At 32.6% G+C, this 20856-nt stretch overlaps 3 protein-coding genes across 3 annotated transcripts; 1 reads left to right on the top strand and 2 right to left on the bottom strand.

Annotated features, from left to right (window-relative positions):
* Positions 1 to 5682: 5682 nt before the first annotated feature.
* Positions 5683 to 7059, bottom strand: LOC139511447 (uncharacterized). Its single transcript, XM_071298203.1, has 2 exons — positions 6900 to 7059; positions 5683 to 6608 (listed from the first exon to the last, which is right to left on the bottom strand). The coding sequence occupies exons 1-2, from the start codon at positions 6985 to 6987 to the stop codon at positions 5833 to 5835; spliced, it is 864 nt and encodes a 287-aa protein (XP_071154304.1). The 5' UTR covers positions 6988 to 7059; the 3' UTR covers positions 5683 to 5832.
* Positions 7060 to 7540: 481 nt separating this feature from the next.
* Positions 7541 to 10380, top strand: LOC139511446 (uncharacterized). The gene is made up of 2 exons (XM_071298202.1): positions 7541 to 7682; positions 9591 to 10380. The coding sequence occupies exons 1-2, from the start codon at positions 7595 to 7597 to the stop codon at positions 10370 to 10372; spliced, it is 870 nt and encodes a 289-aa protein (XP_071154303.1). The 5' UTR covers positions 7541 to 7594; the 3' UTR covers positions 10373 to 10380.
* Positions 10381 to 18585: 8205 nt separating this feature from the next.
* LOC139511445 (protein D2-like) lies at positions 18586 to 20583 on the bottom strand. The gene is made up of 4 exons (XM_071298201.1): positions 20306 to 20583; positions 19408 to 19491; positions 19079 to 19124; positions 18586 to 18797 (listed from the first exon to the last, which is right to left on the bottom strand). Exons 1-4 carry the CDS (start codon positions 20579 to 20581, stop codon positions 18607 to 18609), a joined length of 597 nt encoding a protein of 198 aa, XP_071154302.1. The 5' UTR covers positions 20582 to 20583; the 3' UTR covers positions 18586 to 18606.
* Positions 20584 to 20856: the final 273 nt, after the last annotated feature.

The raw sequence follows: 20856 nt of genomic DNA, 5'->3' as shown, positions 1-20856 counted from the left end.
GACATTGAGTATTTAAGTATCTAAAGTCACAACAAAATCTGAACTGTGACAAACTTGTAGATTTATTCATTGAAGTGTTTTTTGATTGAGGTCTCGTTCGTTTAGATACAAGAACTATCGGACTAGTAATCGGTATATCTTCGGTTTCTTGAACCGGTGAAATAATGCCCTGTTTTAGTAATTCATCCAAGTGATCACGTAGTACATTTTTCTTGTCCGGTGACAATCTATAAGGTTGCTGATGCTTTGGTTTAAAGTCTGGTTTTAAGCAAATGTTATGTTTAACAAGTTCTGTATATCCTAACCTTGGATTTTCATCGGTAACAAACAAATCTTTACATTGAATTAAAAATTGTGATATTTGCCGCTGCTCATCGTTTGATAAATGTTTCGGCATTTCAAAGTTTGACAAAAACTTGGACTCAGTTTCTTCACCTGAAGTATGACTACTTTTATCTAATTGTACATTTTGAACAAAGTGTTTGTCTTTTTCATCTGCATTGATTAACATGTAATCTTCCGTGAACGGTTCAAAACTAGCAATAATGTCTCCACGTGAGATAAATATTTGGTCATTAGTAGGATTTAATAACTTGATCGGAACAGTTTTATGACTATTTACAGTAACAACTGCTTTCGAAATGAGAAGTCCGCTTTTCAACAAATGAGAACTATTCTGACACATTCCTGTTTGTCCCTGTAGAATATAGTTTGCCACTTTACCCCATATCAAAAGTTCAGAATTTGGATCTACTGTAACATGCTTTTGTAATTTTACTTTCGCTGTTTTATTTGAGACAGATAAACTACTAAAATCCAATACAATTTTCTTTGAAATTAAGTAACTCGTACCAAGAATCAATGGATGTGAAGATTGAGTTAGAATATATGTATGTATCCAATGCTTGCCCTGTGGCACTTGTATTTTGACGGTACATTTGCCAACAATATTTACGGACTGGTTATTCGCCAAAACTATTTTCTCTGATACTGAACATATTGACGTTTTACAAGTGTCAGGCAAAGAATCATAAAAACTTTTAGAAATAATGTTTATTGAACTTCCAGAGTCTACAAGTGCAGCGACAGATATGTGATTGACCTTGATGGGCATATGAATAAATTGAGATTTGAAACTAGTTAAATTTTCATCAGTAAATTCGCAGTCTTCAGTATCAGTGGAATAATTAACATAGTTTATTTCTTCACGTTGACGACTTTGAGGCGAACTCCTTTTTCTGGCACCTATGGATGAACGCCCGGGGGAGTGTGCCCTATGACCCCCGGGTTCGGCTGGTTTCCCGGATTACTATGATGGTAACACTGAAAAACACCATGACCGAATTGTTGACAAAGTTGACACTGCGTAGTTGGACTTATTTCACCGTGACCATTCCAGTTGCAATTTGCTCGATAATGACCAGGAGCCTGACAATTAAAGCATGTTTTTGGTCGGTTATTTCCTGCCTGACTTGAAAAGTTATTGTTGTAACGAGGGTTGTTGTAACGAGGTTTTTGATATTTTGGAGGCATTTCTGGTTTGATATCAGTACTTTGTGATTTTAATTCTGATAATGCTTTTGTGAGCTCTTTAACTTGGTTTTGTAAATCTTGAACCGCATTATTATCATTAGCAATCATTGGCTTAGCAGCTGCAACACAAACTTCATCATTCTTTCTATACCCATAGGCTTCGCCCATTTTAGCTGCGGCCAACGCACTAACACTGTCTTTATGTGTACCAGCCCTAACAAAAAACGCAAGCTGTTCCGGTAAACCCTTGATAAACTGAGAGAGAATTTCATGGTCCTTCTTTTTCAAAATCTGAGCTTTCTCAACTATAAGTCCATAAAAATCTTCCAAAATTTGACCCCTACTTAATTTCATATTTTGAAAATTTTCGCTCTCAAGGAACACAGTCGGACTTTGCCAATCTAACTCAATATACTTTTCTTCAAAAATTGTAAGAAAATGTCTCCATGTACGTTTGCTTCCCGAATCTAGTGAATTAAACCATGTTAATGCAGGCCCTGTTAAATTAAGGTGGAAAGCGGCAATCATTCTCTGATCATCGATATGGTCAATTTTGTGCAGAGTTGCAAATGAAGTAAATTCTTTCATAAACACAGACGCATTTTCGTGGGGATACCCCCCAAATTTGCGACAAGCAGCCAATTTTTCCATTATTGCATCTGAATCTCGAATGAAACTAACTGATTGATTTGCCAATGACACAGAAATATTGGGAGTGTTAATTTTAGGAACTAAAGAAAGTAATTCGTTGAATTCGGCATCCTCAGATTCGTAATTTCGTGGCAAATAAGTGTCATGAAAAAGAGCTAGATCGTCTTCACTATCATATCGGTTCATGGGTGACCCTTCTTGTCATAGAAAATTCAAATGTAACGAGATAAATCTCACATACAGAAATAAACAGTTTTATTCAAATATACAGCCATTTTCTGCCCTTATGTAACGTTGCGAGTCATACCACTGCATTACCACGTGTTTTGCACTGTTGACAATTATCTTCATTTTAATGTTTCATATGTTCATTTTGTAATATTAGGTACCAATTGTTCGATTTTAGGTTCCTCCACCATGTGATATACCTGGCTTAGGTTTGGGGGACTAAAGACGAAGTATATATATTGTAAATAAAAAGAACAGCTTTCAAATTATGATCCTTTTACTTTGGATTCAAACGCCAAAAGAGGCTGATACATGTAATCATCAAAACAATCATGGTTAAGACAATACAACGTTTCCGGAAAGTACGGATTCAACATACAGATATATAACACAAACATAAGAGGTCAAAATAAGGCAACAGTAGTATACCTCTGTTAAAAAGTCATAAACCGATAGACAGAAAAAAATCATGGTTACAAACTAAAACCGAGGGAAACACATCAACTAGTAGAAGAAAACAACGAAACAACGGAAACCCCGAAGTACAACAAAATACAAACGACAATGCGACATAATTGGAAACGAACTATTATATAGCAACTGCCATATTCCTGACTTGGTACAGCCTACAGGACATTTTAAGAAAACAATGGTTGGTTGAACCTGGTTTTGTGGCTAGCCAAACCTCTCGGGGTTTTTTTTTTGCAATGTTAAACATACAGCTAAAATGACAACATTACATGACAGGAATACAGTACAACTAAATGCAAGATAACTCAGGACAGAGAAATACATAAATATATGATATAATAGTTCATTTCGACATGTCAAAGTTCGCTCTTCTCAAGTTCAATAATTTACTCTTGTGCACGAGGGATGTTGCGAGATGGAGATGGTGTTAGTTTTGTGAATTTTCAATGAAAAATATATCAAACTTGCATAGAGATAACTGAAGGATCAGATTTTTTTTAAATGATCATAAACAAAGTCATTAGAAATGATATCTGATTTATTTCGTTTGTGAAACCTTTTGTTTCCTGACATGCACAAACCCGCAAAGGTTGCGCTGTAATCCGGTACTAGTTGATTTATTTTTCAATCATCGTACTCAAATCAGTAAGGAGTCACAAGAGATAAATACAAAAGGCACTTGCTAACCACACAATTATCATCCTTTATTAGGTATTATTTAGAGAACAGGACTTAGTCAAAAGATCAAAAAGGGAGTTCTTACATTTTTATAAACTTTTGAGCTTGAGTTTGATTTTTGGATGCAGTTTATCAAAGTGTTTGAAATTTGGATTTTTTGTTTTTTGTTTTTTTAAGAATATGCAGAATTATAATCAGGGAGTATAACTACAAGTTGATTAACAGTTATTATATATTATATATATATATATATGCTATGTACTGTAATGGTATCATGAACGCATTGTTATTTAAGAATCGAGTAAATAGATAAATACAATCATCATAGATAACAGAATTACATTATTGTTCGCCAGACGCACGTCTTTATGCAAAAGACTCATCAGTGATTCTCAAATAAAAAAAAGTTAGGGGTTAAATGAAGTACAAGTTTAAAGAACTTGTAGGATCCACAATTCCAAAAGTTTTTGACAAATACAGCTAAATAAGGGTTTCCATTCATGAGATTAAAATATTAACTCAAAACTCTTTACTCTTCCAGAGCATCCAAAATAGAAAACTAAAGTCTGAGCAAAACCTGGGGTTATCTCGTGTGATTCGGAAGTGTGAGCAGAGCCTGCTCCATATTTGGCTCGGGTCCTGTCGCTCAGGTAGCAATACACAATTAGGAAAAAAACTTAAAATTGACACTCATAATTTTTAAACACCCTCTTTTCCTTTCTTTCTAACTAATAAGGCTTAATATTTGTGTTATGCATGTGTATATTTATAGAAAGAAAATCTTCCATATATTTTATGTGTTATGGTTATAATGATGAAATATAATCTCTTTTTGGTGTAATCATGGCAACAATCTGTATTTATTTGATACAAAATATTGCAAAAAGGGGGGTGATCATGTCACAAAAGTTTCCAAATTTAGTCCAAAGGAAAATTTCAATCAATTACAGTGATACCTTTCCTGAAACTATAGGCATATATCTATCAAGAGGTCCAAACAAATCATATGCATTTCAGCTCGTTTTTCAATAAAATTGAATTGAAAAGATCGAGCGTCACATCTTTGTTGATAAACACTACAATAATTTATTGATCTATGGGCGGTACGGATAGGAAGATACGGACTGTCAAACAGAAAAAAATGCCCTATAAAACATGCTAAAAACAATCTAAATGTTCATATAAATTCACTAAGAAGGCTATTTAATTCTTCAATTATCTAAAAATCAATTTTATTGTACAAAAACTTTCATATTTTAAAAATTCACCATGGCCATAATGCGAAACTTAACTTCTAACTGTGTATTGCTACCTCATGTAAGTACAAACCCGGTAATAAGTTTAATTCGATAGTCACATTCAGGAAAAGGAGACAGGATAATAGTGAATACATTAGGAACATAACCGTTATCATCTGTGAAACGAATATTCCGTAACGGTCAACCAACTCGTGATGGCGTCCGTTAAACTAACGAAGAATGATTCCAATTTTACTACTTGGAAGTATTGATTTAACAGCTTTCTTATGAGCAGAAACCCTCAAACATGGAAACCATGATGGGAAATAAAACCCCTATATTATCGTTTTAACTAGGAGATATATACTTCGTATGCTTGCGATGCTGGTATGTTGCTTTAAAGAAATGAAACATTCACAATTTAGAAGCTGAAATCATTTCTTTTGTCGTACAATGTGTTTACATCCGACCCTTCTTGTCAAATTTATAGATTTAAGTCAAGATTTCAGGCAGACTGTAACTTTTGTATCCTTAAATGTTGTTTGCCTTTTCGGTTGTTTTATGTTTGACCATGGTGCTGTCTGTTAACATTGAATTTTCGATTTTCTCCTAATTTTATCTATTTTCTTTTGAAAGAATATAAAACTTGTAAAGAAATTTGATAACCTATTTGTCCTGAAAATATTTTAGATTGATAAGAAGGGAATGCTAATTGTTGTAGCAATAGCGTAATAATTTCAACACAACCGAAAATGATAGTGTGTTATCAAATTGTTTTAAAATATTTTCTCAGTAATGAATACAAATTGAACTCATTGCCATTGACCTTCTCAGTTAGAGACATGACAAGACCATTGGACTCATTCAACTGACAATATTCTGATAGTAGTGGATAAATTTAATGCTACGGTTACATTTACATTCAAAGACACATAATTTATGCAACGTAACAAATACATATTTCAATCTAATGACAACATTTGAAATATAAAACATGTTATTCTATTGCACTGAGTATCATAACTTCACACCACTAATATTTTGATTTTGAGAGTGTAGTCAGTCCTATTTTAAGTTTTAAGTAGGCGATAGACTTTTTGTCCTTTTCCATCAAACAGTGAAGGATCGAACCATCATCTCGACTCTGTAATATGCTTATCAAAAGTTCATCCTCAGCAACACTTTCCCCTATAAATGTAATATCTACATATTCTATAGGATAGAAACATATATCGGTAATGAAGTGCTGAAGCTTACCACCTAAAGCAGCACTGGTTATCGCATCAAGACATAGTTTGGTATACACAGATTGGTGGGTGTGCATATACCCATCAAGATCGCTGTATCTTATTTTTGTTCTCCATTGGTAACAATCATTTGGAAATTCTACAGGAACGGATTTAGATCGCAAACCATCTGGTAAATTATTCAATCTATTCAATTTTGGAGCACTATACTTATGCCTAAACCACTTTGGAAGTTCAATTGGTTTACGTAAAAATTTGTCTGCGGTAACAAGTTTTGCGGCTCTTTCAAGCAAAACCGTATGTGTCTCGGCATCTTTTATAACTGTATTCCATACATACGACTTCCCTCCATCTTCTCCTGGTTCTATTTGATGACTTATGTGTAATTTATATTTTGATTGAGGATAAGTAAAAATCGGCTTGTTAAACCTCAAAATTTGACGCTTCTGAAAAAAGAGTGTATTTTCCTTCTCTGCAATTTCAAAGTTCATACTCAATGAGATTTTTCCAATAGATAATCCGCTTGAAACAAAATCTGATACCGACCATGGCGACCAAAACCCTGTAATTAAGCAAAGATTGAATACTATTAGTCTATCTGTGATAAAAGTATTAAGGAGGAATGGGAAAATATACCCCTTTAAGGTTTAATTTGCTTTAATTTATTCCACAAATTTAATTTGAAATGACTGATCAAAATGTGTAAAAAATAAAAAAAATTATTTGTAATTATGCTTATTTTTAAATAAATATTTAAATGATATATCTGGTGGTCAATATCTGGTAAGTGAGTTTCCCTTGTCATAGCTTTAATCTAGCTCAAATAAAAGAAAAGTACACGAGTATTTCCTACCTGTTCTATCGTCAAAATTATACATTTGTCCCTCAACCATAACTGTGGTGGTGTCAGCATCATCTTGCAACACTGTAACAACGGGCATCACTTTAGTGAATGGTCAAAACGGTATGTATGTATAATGAATAGTTTCGCCTCTATCCTTTGTACGTCTAATGGAAATAGTATACATTTATAAGGCAATGGTAATATAATTTCTAAAATAAAACAAGTTTAAATTTACACAAAAAGGGGCACATAAATACCAAAGACGTACAAACTTAACAATTTATAGATGCGTAATATTCATCTTTGGGGATCTGTGTGTTGAGAGATCTTCAGAAAACGAAAAACAGCTTCCAAAACTTTTACAGTGCATACTTAGGTAGTAAGATTTAGCGAATCCATTCGGACTAAATACAGTTAATTTTGTATCTGTGTCACGAAATCTTCAATTTGACTCGAGCAACAGAATTGAAAATTCTATATTTTTAACTGCCATCCAATATGATTTCACTACAACTTTACAATTATCTCAGGTACAGAACATGGTCTTGATTTAAGATTTAAATTAGTGTGGCCTTATTGATGTACTATCTACAATATTTAGGTACATGTATGTAAATAAATAGAAAAGGTGTATTAAGTAGAACGTTACATTTATGTATATTTATGATACACCATCTAACACATAAAGGACACTATATAGCATAATGCCTGTTGTTACTGTGTTAAAGGATGATGCAGAATCAACTAAAGTCAGGGTTGAGGGACAAATATATAATTTTGATAACAGAGCAGGTACAATTATTTAAAAAGTTATTTAAATGTTTAATTTTGATAGAACATGCCTATGTAGAAAATATTAAAGTAAACGGTACCAATTGTAATGCACAAGATGCGCATTTTGACAAATGATATTTATTCTGTGATGCTCGAGTTCATTTTATATCGACCAAATTTTGAGGAGCAAACAATTTGAGGAGCAAAATTTGGAAAAGGGTGTGAATTCTCTATAATTTGGCACTCAAACCTGCTGTTTATTTTAAATAGTTATTTTGTCATGTTTTTGTCGGTTTCACTTCGACTTGATATGAATTCTTATTGGTATCAACCGCTTCTTTGTAGTGTATATAAAACAGCAAATAAAATACCATACTTTTAAATTTTAAATTATATCCGTTCTTTAAGAATATTATTAGATGCCTATAATTTAAATTCCATAAACTAAGATCGGTCAAGTCAATTTTTCAATTTTGAACGGTAGCACTAGTAAAGTAACTTGTGTACATACTAATTTACTCTCTAAGAGGTCATTGGTTGTTGACCACGGTTTCAATTTTTTACAGAACTGGGTCGATACCAATTTTGAAATTTTGAAACTAAGGTTTAAACTACCTCAGGCATTTTTCCTCATTTTTTTATGAAAAAAAATAATTAAGTTCAACAAGATTATTTTATTTATTTTATGGCTGCTTTCTCTGCTTTAACTTTCGATTTAGACAATATGAAAATTTTATCGTGGTACACAGTATCGAAACAAAAGGTTCAATTCAATTTTATCCGTGGAGTTTGATTTGTAGGTTGAAAACATTACAAGAAGTTAGCAATATCCTTTAACTCTACTTTCCGCTATATAGATGACGTTCTTTCAGTAAACAATTCAAAATTTGGTGACTATGTGGAACGCATCTATCCCATCGAATTGGAGATAAAGGATACTACAGATACAGTTAAGTCGGCTTCATATCTTGACTTACATCTAGAAATTGACAATGAGGGTCGGTTGAAAACAAAACTTTACGACAAAAGGGATGATTTCAGCTTTCCAATTGTGAACTTTCCATTTCTAAGTAGCAACATTCCAGCAGCACCTGCATACGGGGTATATATCTCCCAATTGATACGATATTCCCGTGCTTGCATTTCCTATCATGATTTTCTTGATAGAGGGTTACTGCTCACAAGGAAGCTATTAAACCAAGAGTTCCAAGTGGTGAAGTTGAAATCATCCCTTCGTAAATTTTACGGACGCCATCACGAGTTGACCGTTATGGAATAACCGTTTCACAAATGATATCGGATATGTTCCTTACGTCGTAACTACAATCCCCTTCCCTTTCATGAATGTGACCTACCGAATTAGACTATTTACCGGATTTGTAATCACATAAGCAACACGACGGGTGCCACATGTGGAGCAGGATCTGCTTACCCTTCCGGAGCACCTGAGATCACCCCCAGTTTTTGGTGGGGTTCGTGTTGTTTATTCTTTAGTTTTCTATGTTGTGTCATGTGTACTATTGTTTTTCTGTTTGTCTTTTTCATTTTTAGCCATGGCGTTGTCAGTTTGTTTTAGATTTATGAGTTTGACTGTCCCTTTGGTATCTTTCGTCCCTCTTTTAGACAAGTCATTTTTTCCGTTTTGGTGAATTGTTTTCTAGAAAGAGACCGAGGCTGTGAAACTACAGGAAAATTTGATAAATAGGTTTTTGGCTTATAATGTTCCTGTGTTTTACATAAATTATGTGTACCTATATTGTCTAGCCTTCTTAGCTGTGGCATGTACTATGAATATGAAAAAATCATTAAAGGCGAATTGGATAAAGTGCATTCAGTTCTTACCCCTTTGATTTATACACTTATATATTGACCTAACTATATCCCAGAGTTTTCGTCTATTCTTAATGTTGTTTTTTTATATTGCAGGTTTCTGGTCTCCATGGTCTTTATCAGATTTTGTCGTTGGCGTATCTAACGTAGATAATATATCACCGGTGTCGGACTATATGAGGGCAGACGTAGAAAATACACCCGTGTTTCAAAAGCGTCAAATTTTGAGGTTTAATCCAAATATCTTTACTTATTCAAAACTGAAATTTAAATTTCATATCATACACCAAATACAACCAGGGGAAAATGGCGGAACGTCTTACGTATGGAATTCAGTTGTAAAAGACGTTGAAAGTCAGACTGTTTTACTTGAAAGAGCCGTCAAACTTGTAACTATAGACAGAACTACACGTAAAGCAGTGGAACTTCCAAAGTGGTTCAGGCAGAAATATCATGATCCGAGTCCTAAAATGGAAAGATTAAACGATTTACCAGATAGCTTCAAAACGATATTTAATCCTCCTGATTTTCCTTCTGATTGTTATCAATGGAGGACAACAGTAAGATACAGCGACCTCGATTTCAATATGCACACACACCAATCTGTGTATACAAAATTTTGTTTAGATGCCATAACTAGTGCTGCTCTAAAGGGTAAACTTCGATATTTCAATAGAGACATTTGTTTTTATCCATTAGAATCAGTCGATATAACATTTATAGGAGAAAGTTTTGCGGAAGATGAACTTTTAGTTAATATACTACAGGATATGTGTGATCAGACGATTATTCGCTGTTTGATCGAAAACAACAGAAAACCTGTCACCTACTTAGTACTTAAATTAGGACTGACAACTCTTTCAGTATCAAAACTTTAGTTAACGTTTGTGTGTTTTCATTTAGTATAGCAAATTGTATTCATAACTATTTTCACAAACTGGTATGTCACCAGGCATAGCAGACAAAAATATCATGCATGAATCTGCAAACATTAAAACAAAAATATTTGAAACCGTTTCTTTTTTCTTTTAGTAAATAAAGGCAACAGTAGTATACCGCTGATCGAAATTCATAAATCGATGGAGGAAAAAACAAAATCCAGTTTACAAACTAAAACTGAGGGAAACACATCAAATATAAGAGGAGAACAACGACACAACAGAAAAACAACACTAAAATGTAACACACAGTCATTGATATGGTTATATTTATAAATTAACTGTTTACAAAATTTTGAGTTTTTGAAATACTAAGGCTTTTCTACCTCAGGCATAGATTACCTTAGCTGTATTTGGCAAAATGTTTAGGCATTTTGGTCTCCAATGTTCTTCAACTTCGTACTTAATTTAGCCTTTTGCACTTTTTTGGATTCGAGCGTCACTGATGAGTCTTTTGTAGACGAAACGCGCGTCTGGCGTATATACAAAATTTTGTCCTGGTATCTATGAGTTTATTTACAGAAACGAACTATAATATAACTATGGCTATTTTCTTGACTTGGTACAGGAAATGTTAAGAAAAAATGATGGGTGCCATGGAACCTGATTAGGTTGCCAGTCAAACCTCTTGCTTTTATGGCTATGTTAAATATAACAGAAAACATTACAGGACAGGACTACAATTCAAATAAATGTGAGATCATACAGGACAGAGAAACACACAAATATTAGCTACCAAAAGGTACCAGATCTAAAATTTAACACGCCAGACGCGGGTCGATAATGTCACAATAACCCCCATTGTTTCGTCCAAATTATTATTACAAATAATTGTATGCAAAATACAAATGTAATTGAACGAAATTATTCTATCGTAATCAAACGATGTAAATAATTTCATCAATGAATTCATTTCACACCAGGGATATTTTCAAAACGTTTCCTTACTCTTACCATTTGACTATTACAACTGTATGTATTAGTGTTTAAGATCAATTTAGAGTAAATTGGATATGTCACAGATTTTGGTAAAATTTTGCAAACAGCTTTGGCTAGCTGTTCTTTAACAGAAAATTGAAAAAAATAATGCATTTATCTATTTCATTTTTTGTAAGATAACTGATTACATTCTTTCAAAAGTAGGTGAACATTTGTAGAGAAAGCACATAAAATTGTCGAAAAAACTCCAAATACATTGGCATAGGTTTTTCTTTCAAAATTATGTTGTTGGTACACATATTTTCGTTTTGATAATGTAAAACATATAAAAGTGTCACTTATTTTTCAAGAATTAGTAATATGTCAGTCAAAGTTCAACGAGTCAAAGACTAAATGATATGCTTGTTGCTGATCCTAATTATAATAAGGTGCTAAATCCGAATAGTGCATTAGTTTGGTCTATTTAGTTTAAATAATACAGAGTAACGACTCTTTATTTTTGTAAGAAGATATAGTTAATTGTGTAATGACTGGTATATTAGTTGTTATTGATAGTTAAGGGTGCAAATAAATGGGTCAAGCTGAGAATACTAGGTAGTTGATTATTATTCAAACACATTTGAAATTCACTGTATTTCGTTGAACGTATTTAAACGCATTAACCTTAATTTTCGTTTTGTATAAACGTTGATCATAATATAACTCATCTATAAAACAAAATAAAGATGGAAACCACCAAAATTAGATGTGATAAAATTGTTAGAGTGAAGACCTAAAATCAGAAAGATAAATGATTTATTGTATCTCTAAGTAACATATCATTCTACATATATATAGTTTTAAACGGAAATATTTTTGTATAATTATAATCATATGGAAGGATCCTATCCTTTTTAGTCCACCATATTTTGGTACACTTTTAAAACTAATACAATCATCAACCCTGCATGATTCGGTGCCATATTTCACACAATTAAAAAGTTATATAGAACACTATTTGTGTCCTCATCAATTTCTTAACTGATACATGATTGACTCCTAATGACGGTCTATACTAATTCTAAAGGCTTCCACAGTTTTTGATGAAATAACTTCAACAAGTAAAAAATATTTCATAAGATATATCTTCGATTCCTTTTAATATTTTGATAGCTTGTATCATATCACCTCTTCGCCTTCTGTGAGTTAGGGAAGGTAGTTTAAGTACTTTTAATCTGTCTTCATAGCTTAAATGTCATATATTATGAATTAATTTAGTTGCTCTCATCTGCACTTTTTCTACAGCATTAATATCTTTCTTTAAATGCGGATACCATATTGTATTTCCATATTCCACGTGTGGTCGTACCATCATCATCTCGATTAATAACAAGCCTTCATAAATTTGCGCGTTTATTAATTTTGAAGTTATAAAAAAGCTAAGGTTTCATTTCCCTCGGATCTTGTACGGTATGCTAGAATATGTTCTAATTAAGCCGAGTTTAACAAATGTAAACATGACTTACTATATTACTATAGAAGACATTACAGATACCATGCACAGGCAATTACTACGTTCGTTCATGTTAGAACATCATGTATTATAATTATTTATATATACATATATATATTGGAAATTTTAAAATTGTTCCAGCGTTCGCTTAAATTGTAATAATTTCAAGATTTTGATAGAGTCTTAATTTGAATTGACATGATTCATTTGTCATCGTGCTATTACCGAGGAAGGATATCTGTTATCCGAAATATCTAACATATTGTTCGTTTTATCGTGTTTTTGGTGATGTTGTACCCTTTTAGACTTGTTATATACGAGTCCAACTTGAAAACTAAGTTCAGATCTATGATTGCGTTGGATAAAAACCGCAATTTTTATACGTGTACATGTAAAACAAATTTCGTTGTAGAAGGGTATAAAAACAGCACAAACAACATTTTCCAAAAGACCAAAAAAAGTGAAATAGTTTATTTAAACAAAACGCATTTGACTAACCGGTCGAACAACTGATGTTCTTTAACCCTGCTGACTGCCATTGGCGATTGCCAAATAAAACTGACCACAAGATCTAACAAAATGGATCTTAATATAAATTTAATACTAAACAGAAAAATGATAACTTGTGGCCACGATGTTATGCCACAAACATATGGTGTCAATATTTTTTAGTACACCAGATCCGCATTTCGACAATAAATGTCTAATCCGTGATGTTAGGGATCGAAAAGGTATTTGGAAGGCCATATAAAAAGTATCCTCATTTTTATAAAAAGGACCCTCATTTTTAAATAGACTCTTGAATTTTAAGAGTCAATATAGGATGAACGGATCATATAAACCGGAGGGAAAATATGATACAAGCCCAAACGAAAAAATATAATTAACGAGTCTAAATTGAAAACTATACGTTCAAACCTATGATTGCGTTGGATAAAAACCGCAATTTTTATACGTGTGCATGTAAAACAAATTTTGTTGTAGAAGGGTCTAGAAACAGCACAAAGAACATTTTCCAAATGAACAAAAAAGTGAAAAATTATATTTAAACAAAACGCATTTGACTAACAGGTCGAACAACTGATGTTCTTTAACCTTGCTGACTGCCATTGGCGATTGCCAAATAAAATTGATTACAAGATGTAACAAAATGGATCTTAATATAAATTTAATACTAAACAGAAAAAAATTAACTTTTTGCCACGATATCATACTGTACGCAAATATTAAATATTTAATCTTGTTTTACCATTTATTCCATATAAGCTCATCATAGATAGCAATATTAGAATTGCGTACGACTGAATCGCGTTTCTTTAACAAAAACAATCACATGCAGCCCGGTAGTCAGCACTTCTGTGTTGACTTGAGTTACCATTGATTGTGTTCATAATTATGAAGTGACGCTCGACTAATAAAAATTAAAAAGGCAAACCAAGTACGAATTTGAAGAGCCTCAAGGAACTATAATTCCGAAAGGGTTTGCCAAATACAACTAAGGTGATCTATTCCCAGGGTAGACAATTCTTAGTATTTTAAAAAATTTAAAGATTTGTAGTCAGTTCATTTATGATGAGAACCATATCAATGATAATTAATGCCAAAACAGAAGTGTTGAATGCTGGGCTAGTTATACCCTCTGAGAGGAAACCTCCACCAGCAGTGTCATCGACACAGTGGTAGAACTGAAACATTAATGGATGATTAAAATTGAGAATGGAAATGGGGGATGTATTAAAGAGACATCAATCCGACCATAGAGCAGACAACAGCCGAAGACCACCAATGGGTTTTCAATACAGCGAGAAACTCCCTCACACGGAGGAGTTCTTCAGTTGACTCCTACACAAATATGTAAACTAGTTAAATTATATACTAGTACATGTAATTTCATCTTTCAATGGCCTGGGCTACAGCTATATTAGAGTATCACAAAATATTTTAAAAGGGGGTCTTCCTGGAGTAGTAAGCAGATTTCTATCCTGATCTTCAACTTAATTTTCGGATTGTTTTTCCTTCTCCAAGTTCATGATTATTCTGTTTTTAACTGAATTGTGCAAGTTTTTTTATGATGTGTTTTACTCTATCGCTATTTGGTTAAGATGGGTAATAGGAGATGTTTATCGGACGTTTTCATTTTTTAGTAGTAAAATATTGTTTGTCTGATATTGTCGTGTTTACAGTGAACTGTAACGCTCAGTTAGTTCCATTTATACGGACTTTGTCTACAGGGCATGCTAAATAGCAGGGAATATTAAACTGTTTTTGAAGGGATATTACAAAAAGCAAATGATATCGACACTATACAAATTTTATAATTCCATAACGAATTGCTAGACCGATCCGATGTGTTGATTTTGAAGCATTCCTCCTATCCTTTTATGTATCATCAAACACAATATCGTTCTTTAAATAGAATTTAAAAGTGTTACAACTATAGAGTCAAGTGCATAAAGTTCATTTGGATTGCTGATCTTCTAGTTCTTCTTCAAAAAGTAATGTATTTTTGTCTATTCAGCTCATTACGGACACAAACCGTAGAAAGCTCAAGAAGTTATCGGTATAACTTTCTTAATCAATATTGGATACGGGCTGCATTTAACATAAGCAACAATAAAACCAGAGTGTTGAAAACGAATATTTAATGTTGAAAACGAATGTTGAAAGTTGAAAATCGAATGTTGAAAACGAATGTTGAATATTGAAATCGAATGTTGAATGTTAAAATTGCAATCGAATGTTGAAAATGAATGCAAGAAAAAAAAATTTGAATGTTGAATGTTGAATATTGAAATCGAATGTTTAATGTTGAAATCGAATGTTGAATGTTGAAAATGGATAAAAGAAAGAAAAAAAAGAATGTTGAACCAACTAGACATCCGTAGTGAAAGATGGATATCATAATTAAAACCAGCTCAAACGGAAGAGGAGTAGAGACATTGTTACACAAGCTGAATAATACATTACCACATTATAATGCAACATTCGTATTTCCATAATTAAATCCACCGTTTAGCTATTTATCGGTTGTTGGAACGCCGAGTGTGTTTTGAGTTATTGATTAACAGTTCAACCCCGATAGTTTTATGGAAGAGGAAACAGTGGACATCTGTCAACATTCTCATTGGGCTGATGTCTCTTTCAAACTTGTTTGCTTTGTAAGTGTTATCGAGTATTTTTTTACAGGTCAGTATATTTCATCGCTTTTATGATCACACAGTTTATTTGCAAGACGCTTTTATTTCTAGAAGCAATTTATGCGCAGTGATTATTGGATCAGAAAGAATTTTTGCTGTAAGAGGACATTTGAAGTTCCGAGACATTTGGAGCCTAAAACTCACTCTTACACTTATGATCACTTATACTAGTGGATTCTTAATACCAATTATATTTATTGTAATGCAGTGTCTCATATCAGAACTGATAAGCTACAGTTTCTTTCAACCCCACGTTGATTTGATATATTTTATGACACTGCGAGGATTCCCATTCATCTTTATACTGGTCACAAAGTGTCTCATGATAATGGTGTTGTAGAGAATAGCCGACGAATGATAAGATTGATAGACCATAGCATAGACAAAAACCGAATCAGAAAAGAAACTGTTATAACCAAAAACCATCATAGCACTTACAACGATCGAATTCGTCTGTATGATACCACATCGTATAGCTGTTGGTCTCAAACATGCCGGAATAATCATGGAAGATCGTGATATTGTTTATTACGTTCAAAGCACTGTGGAAATCTTCCACTTCTCGATCATTATAGTTACATACATCACAAGTAGTAAAGTATTCAGAATAGAGTATAAAAACTTGATATGTTCAGCTTTATGTCCATGTAGAAGATCCGAAGAGCCTATGTTAGAGGAGGCTCAAGTCGATACTGTCTCATCTTAATCTAAAAAGGGTATGGATGACCCGCCTTTTTTATTACTGACAGCTTACTATGATTTAGAAAAGCAGTCATCTATAAAAAGCTGAATTAGTGTTCTGCTTAAAATCTTTTAACCATATTCATGACGAGAAAAACTAAGAGCCTTTGGCTTTGACTTGTCCGTATTCTGTAGGGCAAGATTATGAATTTGGCAGGTAATAGCGGAAAACTATACCAGCTGTGAAATCTAAAACCAAAATTTGCAAAAACACGACACATAAAAATCAAAGATTTTTACGATACCTTGTATACCTATCAAGTTACATTCGAGTGTATTTGAAATCGTTTTCCTTAATTTTTCTCTTTGATTTTCGCTAGTATTGCGATTCACATTCTTAATCATGTTAAGCTCTACGAAACTCGAAATGATTGGTCTACTTTTCTTGTGAATAAATGCACTTGTTACTTGATTAACACTCATCTGTGACATTGGTTTTGTTCCCTTTTTGTAAGCCTACATAAAAGGTTTCTACCAGCTTCGGTTTGTGTTTTTCTGAGTTAACTGGACAACTATTTATTTATCATTTATAATCAGTATTTTAATGACTAACATATGATGTAACTTAAATAATCCGGATAAATTTTCAAATCAGCAGAAAACTTTTCATGTTTAAAGAATATGTGATCTCACATATAGTTTTTAATAAAGAAAACAAACTAAAATAAGTTGAAACAATTCGACTCTCGTTTTCTTATAATGTATTATATTGAATTTCATTTAGATTGTTATAACTATATATTGTGTAACTCTAGAATATTGTGTAAACATTAATATCAGTGATGAAATTAAGATGTGTATGTACATGTGTATCACATAGGCTGTATTTGCTTTTCGTAGTATCATTACTAGTTTTGATCTTCAAAACATTTGTACATCTCTTCACAAACATATACTCCTGATAACAAACATAAACAATAAAAAACCTGAAATAAAACACACACAAAAAAAAAACATATACAAAACCAAATTTTGACTGATAAATGTTTTTGTTTTCTTTTTTTCAAAGTTAGATAAAACTGAAAACAACAAAAGTTATTTCTTTCGTCCAAAGTTTTACCTTGATTTACTTTCATCTGAGAGGAACGCTTAAAGTCGAATATTTGAACGCCATTGATTCATAAGGACCCAACACGTTGAAGAGCTATAAACCAAAAAGGACCAAACATAAGAAACTAAATAAATAAAATAATAGGTATTTAATATAGCTTATGCAATACGTTAACTTTAAGTTTTAACGGTAATTTCATTCCAACACGAAAGTTGCACAAACTAAAATGTGTGAAATAGACAATGTATGGCATCATGTGATCATATATAAGCGAAAAAAATTGAGAGCTCCCAATATCAACTTCTTGTTCATACAAGTCATATAAGTGAGAGGTTTAGCGCTAAAAAAAAAACATGTTCAATCCACCATTTTCTACATAAGAAATTGCATGTACCTAGTCAGAAACATGACAGTTGGTGTCCATTCTTTTGATGTGTTTGAGCTTTTGAATTTTTCATTTGATTAAGGACTTTCCGTTTTGAATTTTCCTTGGAGTACAGTGTTTTTGTGATTTAACGTTTTTCAATTAAATCAGAATTGGCTTCATCAAATTTTAAATATTTGACTAGCCTAAACTGTCCTCTTATGTGATATTTTGTTTTATAGTTATGACATTTTGTTTTGCAATATTTTTGCAGAAATATATGTTGATTATTGACTCTTTTTAATTGTCATAGAAACATACATATTAATACAAGTCATGTAACAAATGCATATCACAAACAACAACATCTTATGAAGATTGATATTTTTTTTATGAAAAACTCTTGTATTGAAATGATGCCACAACATCATTAGGACATAGCTCGTTTCTTTCAAGAAAAGGTACCAGTTTAAAATGGATTCTTTTAACCAAAGACAGGTCCACATTACTTCTTTTCTGTTCATACAGGAAAAACTGGTACCGATGGTGTTGCTCGCCTGGAGGATTAGGGCCGTTGTATTCTTTGGAAAATAAATAGAAATAAAGCAAAGCATTGCAATTTGTGACCATTTAAGAGAAGTAAATCAGTAAGTTGAACTATTTCATTTATTGTTCAAATTGCCTTTTGTTTTATATCATGTTTAATTGACGTATACTTTTGATGTGGAACGTTTTGACCTAGTTAACAGCTTGCTACAGATGATAGAGCTAATTCGTGTAATTATCGCATCTTGTTATTTAGCTCTGAATGAGATGGTTATTGTATTGGTATATCTTTAAATTTTCCCTATAGTGTACTCACTCATTTGTTCCGTCCCATCGATCTTTCCTGCCTCAAGTGATGAACCCTGGAAGCATATAATACCAAGCTTGATTAAAAGAAAATGAATGAAATATTTAATTCAAAGTGCTAGATGACACATCAGACTGAAGACAAACATTATCAGCAATGGATTTTTGAAGTAATAATCTTCGCAATCTTTCGAAAAAGCTAGTATATGGTCTATCTAAATCAACAGTATCTAAATAATGTACAGATTTTGAATCAGCTTACAAATGGTTATATGTTGTTCTAAAGAATGTTCAACTATAAGGAATGTGTAAACCGTTTCAAGTGGAATAGTTTGTTACCGTTATATCTGTGACTAGCCAGTGCAGGACATCCCGTGCTGATCCAGCATCCGGGTCTCTCATAATAAGGATATACAATTGATCCTAAATAAGAAATAAGGATATAAATTTCATTCTTAGAAAAGAAAAAAAACCATACTAGAAATCTGTAAAGCTTTTCTAATTGTTTACATGTATTTATAAAGTGTTTTAATCACAGATTTTATCACGATTTTACATGAGGTAGTTAGATTTTTCAAACTTTAGAATGAGAGGTTTATCCACCATTGTGAAATTAATTAAAAGTGGATTAATATCGTATTCAAAGTTAACATTGGTAGACCATATTTTCTGGAATAAAAATACTCAGTGAAACATTCCCTAAAACAAGCAAATGAATTCATCAGAGTAATTAACTAACATATACAGTACTGATTTCGTATCCCAAGACCTACCAATACAAACAGGACAGTTTATAAGCTTTGGTTAAATCAAAATGAACCGTGCAGGTTAACTCGGGTATAAAAATGTGGTCATCTACTTAACTTGCAGAATCAATGTGTTCCCGTCCTGAATATGAACAATTTATTATTGGACTTTAAGCAAATAACTATCAGTCAATCAATAAATAAATGTATAATCGATATCCCAAAATTGGTTTTGTTTTACTACTTATTTTGGGTTTGTACGTATAAAACTATTTTGTAATTTTCTATTTATCTTACTTATGTAAGAAAATTTGGTGATTGCATTCCATACAGTTTAGATTTCTCATCTGTCAACTAAATTTGAATTTGAAATCCAATATTTTTTGCAGCTCCTAACATATTAATCAGGATATAGTTTTGCCAAGTTCGGTGCCTATAACTCTCAAAAAAATCCTTCCAAAACATGTGTATGATGAGTATCTTTAACGTACCTTCTTCGCATTCTGAAATTTGACTTGCGGTCGGTCTGTTACCTTCCATTTTTGTATTTCTCGTATTCCTTGGAGTTTACCCTCTTCGTTGTTACAGGTACCATATACATCGTCAGGTTTCATCCCTAAACTTGTTTCCCCACATAGCGGATCGGGTTCTGGTAAATCAGGAGTACAAAATCCCAAAATAGTATGCACTAGTGAAATTGAAATACAGTATAATAGCAACATTATACTATTTATTTCAGTACACTTGTATATTTGCACCTGTGACATCAATATTTTACATGTTAATCGATCTTGTAACGCATAACTTAGAAACATACTAAAAGAAAATGTATGTATTCTTAAATATTTTAACAGTTTCGTAAAAGTTATAATTCTACGTGTGGTTCGAAAAAAGTTTAGCCCCACCTCTAGAAAAAAACAATAAATAAAATAAAATGCAGGTCAGTCCAAGAGAGAAAGAAACAAGACAAAGCGTGACATATACAAAAAAAAGGGAGAAAGAGAACAGTATCTCCACAGAAAAGATAGCAGCACGTACATGC

The sequence above is a fragment of the Mytilus edulis genome, chromosome 2 (genome assembly GCF_963676685.1).
Source record: "Mytilus edulis chromosome 2, xbMytEdul2.2, whole genome shotgun sequence".
NCBI lineage: Eukaryota > Metazoa > Mollusca > Bivalvia > Mytilida > Mytilidae > Mytilus > Mytilus edulis.
Note: the sequence above shows the minus strand (reverse complement) of the source record. Positions and strands in the feature narration are given on the sequence as shown.

Excerpts from the sequence above, each read along its gene's own strand:
- LOC139511447 (XM_071298203.1), bottom strand. The coding sequence starts at position 6,987 with ATGCCCGTTGTTACAGTGTTGCAAGATGATGCTGACACCACCACAGTT. Across the intron at positions 6,609-6,899 it reads TAATTTTGACGATAGAACAG|GGTTTTGGTCGCCATGGTCG; the intron begins GTAGGAAATACT and ends GCTTAATTACAG.
- LOC139511446 (XM_071298202.1), top strand. The coding sequence starts at position 7,595 with ATGCCTGTTGTTACTGTGTTAAAGGATGATGCAGAATCAACTAAAGTC. Across the intron at positions 7,683-9,590 it reads TAATTTTGATAACAGAGCAG|GTTTCTGGTCTCCATGGTCT; the intron begins GTACAATTATTT and ends TTTATATTGCAG.
- LOC139511445 (XM_071298201.1), bottom strand. The coding sequence starts at position 20,581 with ATGTCACAGGTGCAAATATACAAGTGTACTGAAATAAATAGTATAATG. Across the intron at positions 19,125-19,407 it reads GGCTAGTCACAGATATAACG|GGTTCATCACTTGAGGCAGG; the intron begins GTAACAAACTAT and ends ATATGCTTCCAG. Across the intron at positions 18,798-19,078 it reads CGATGGGACGGAACAAATGA|AATACAACGGCCCTAATCCT; the intron begins GTGAGTACACTA and ends TATTTTCCAAAG.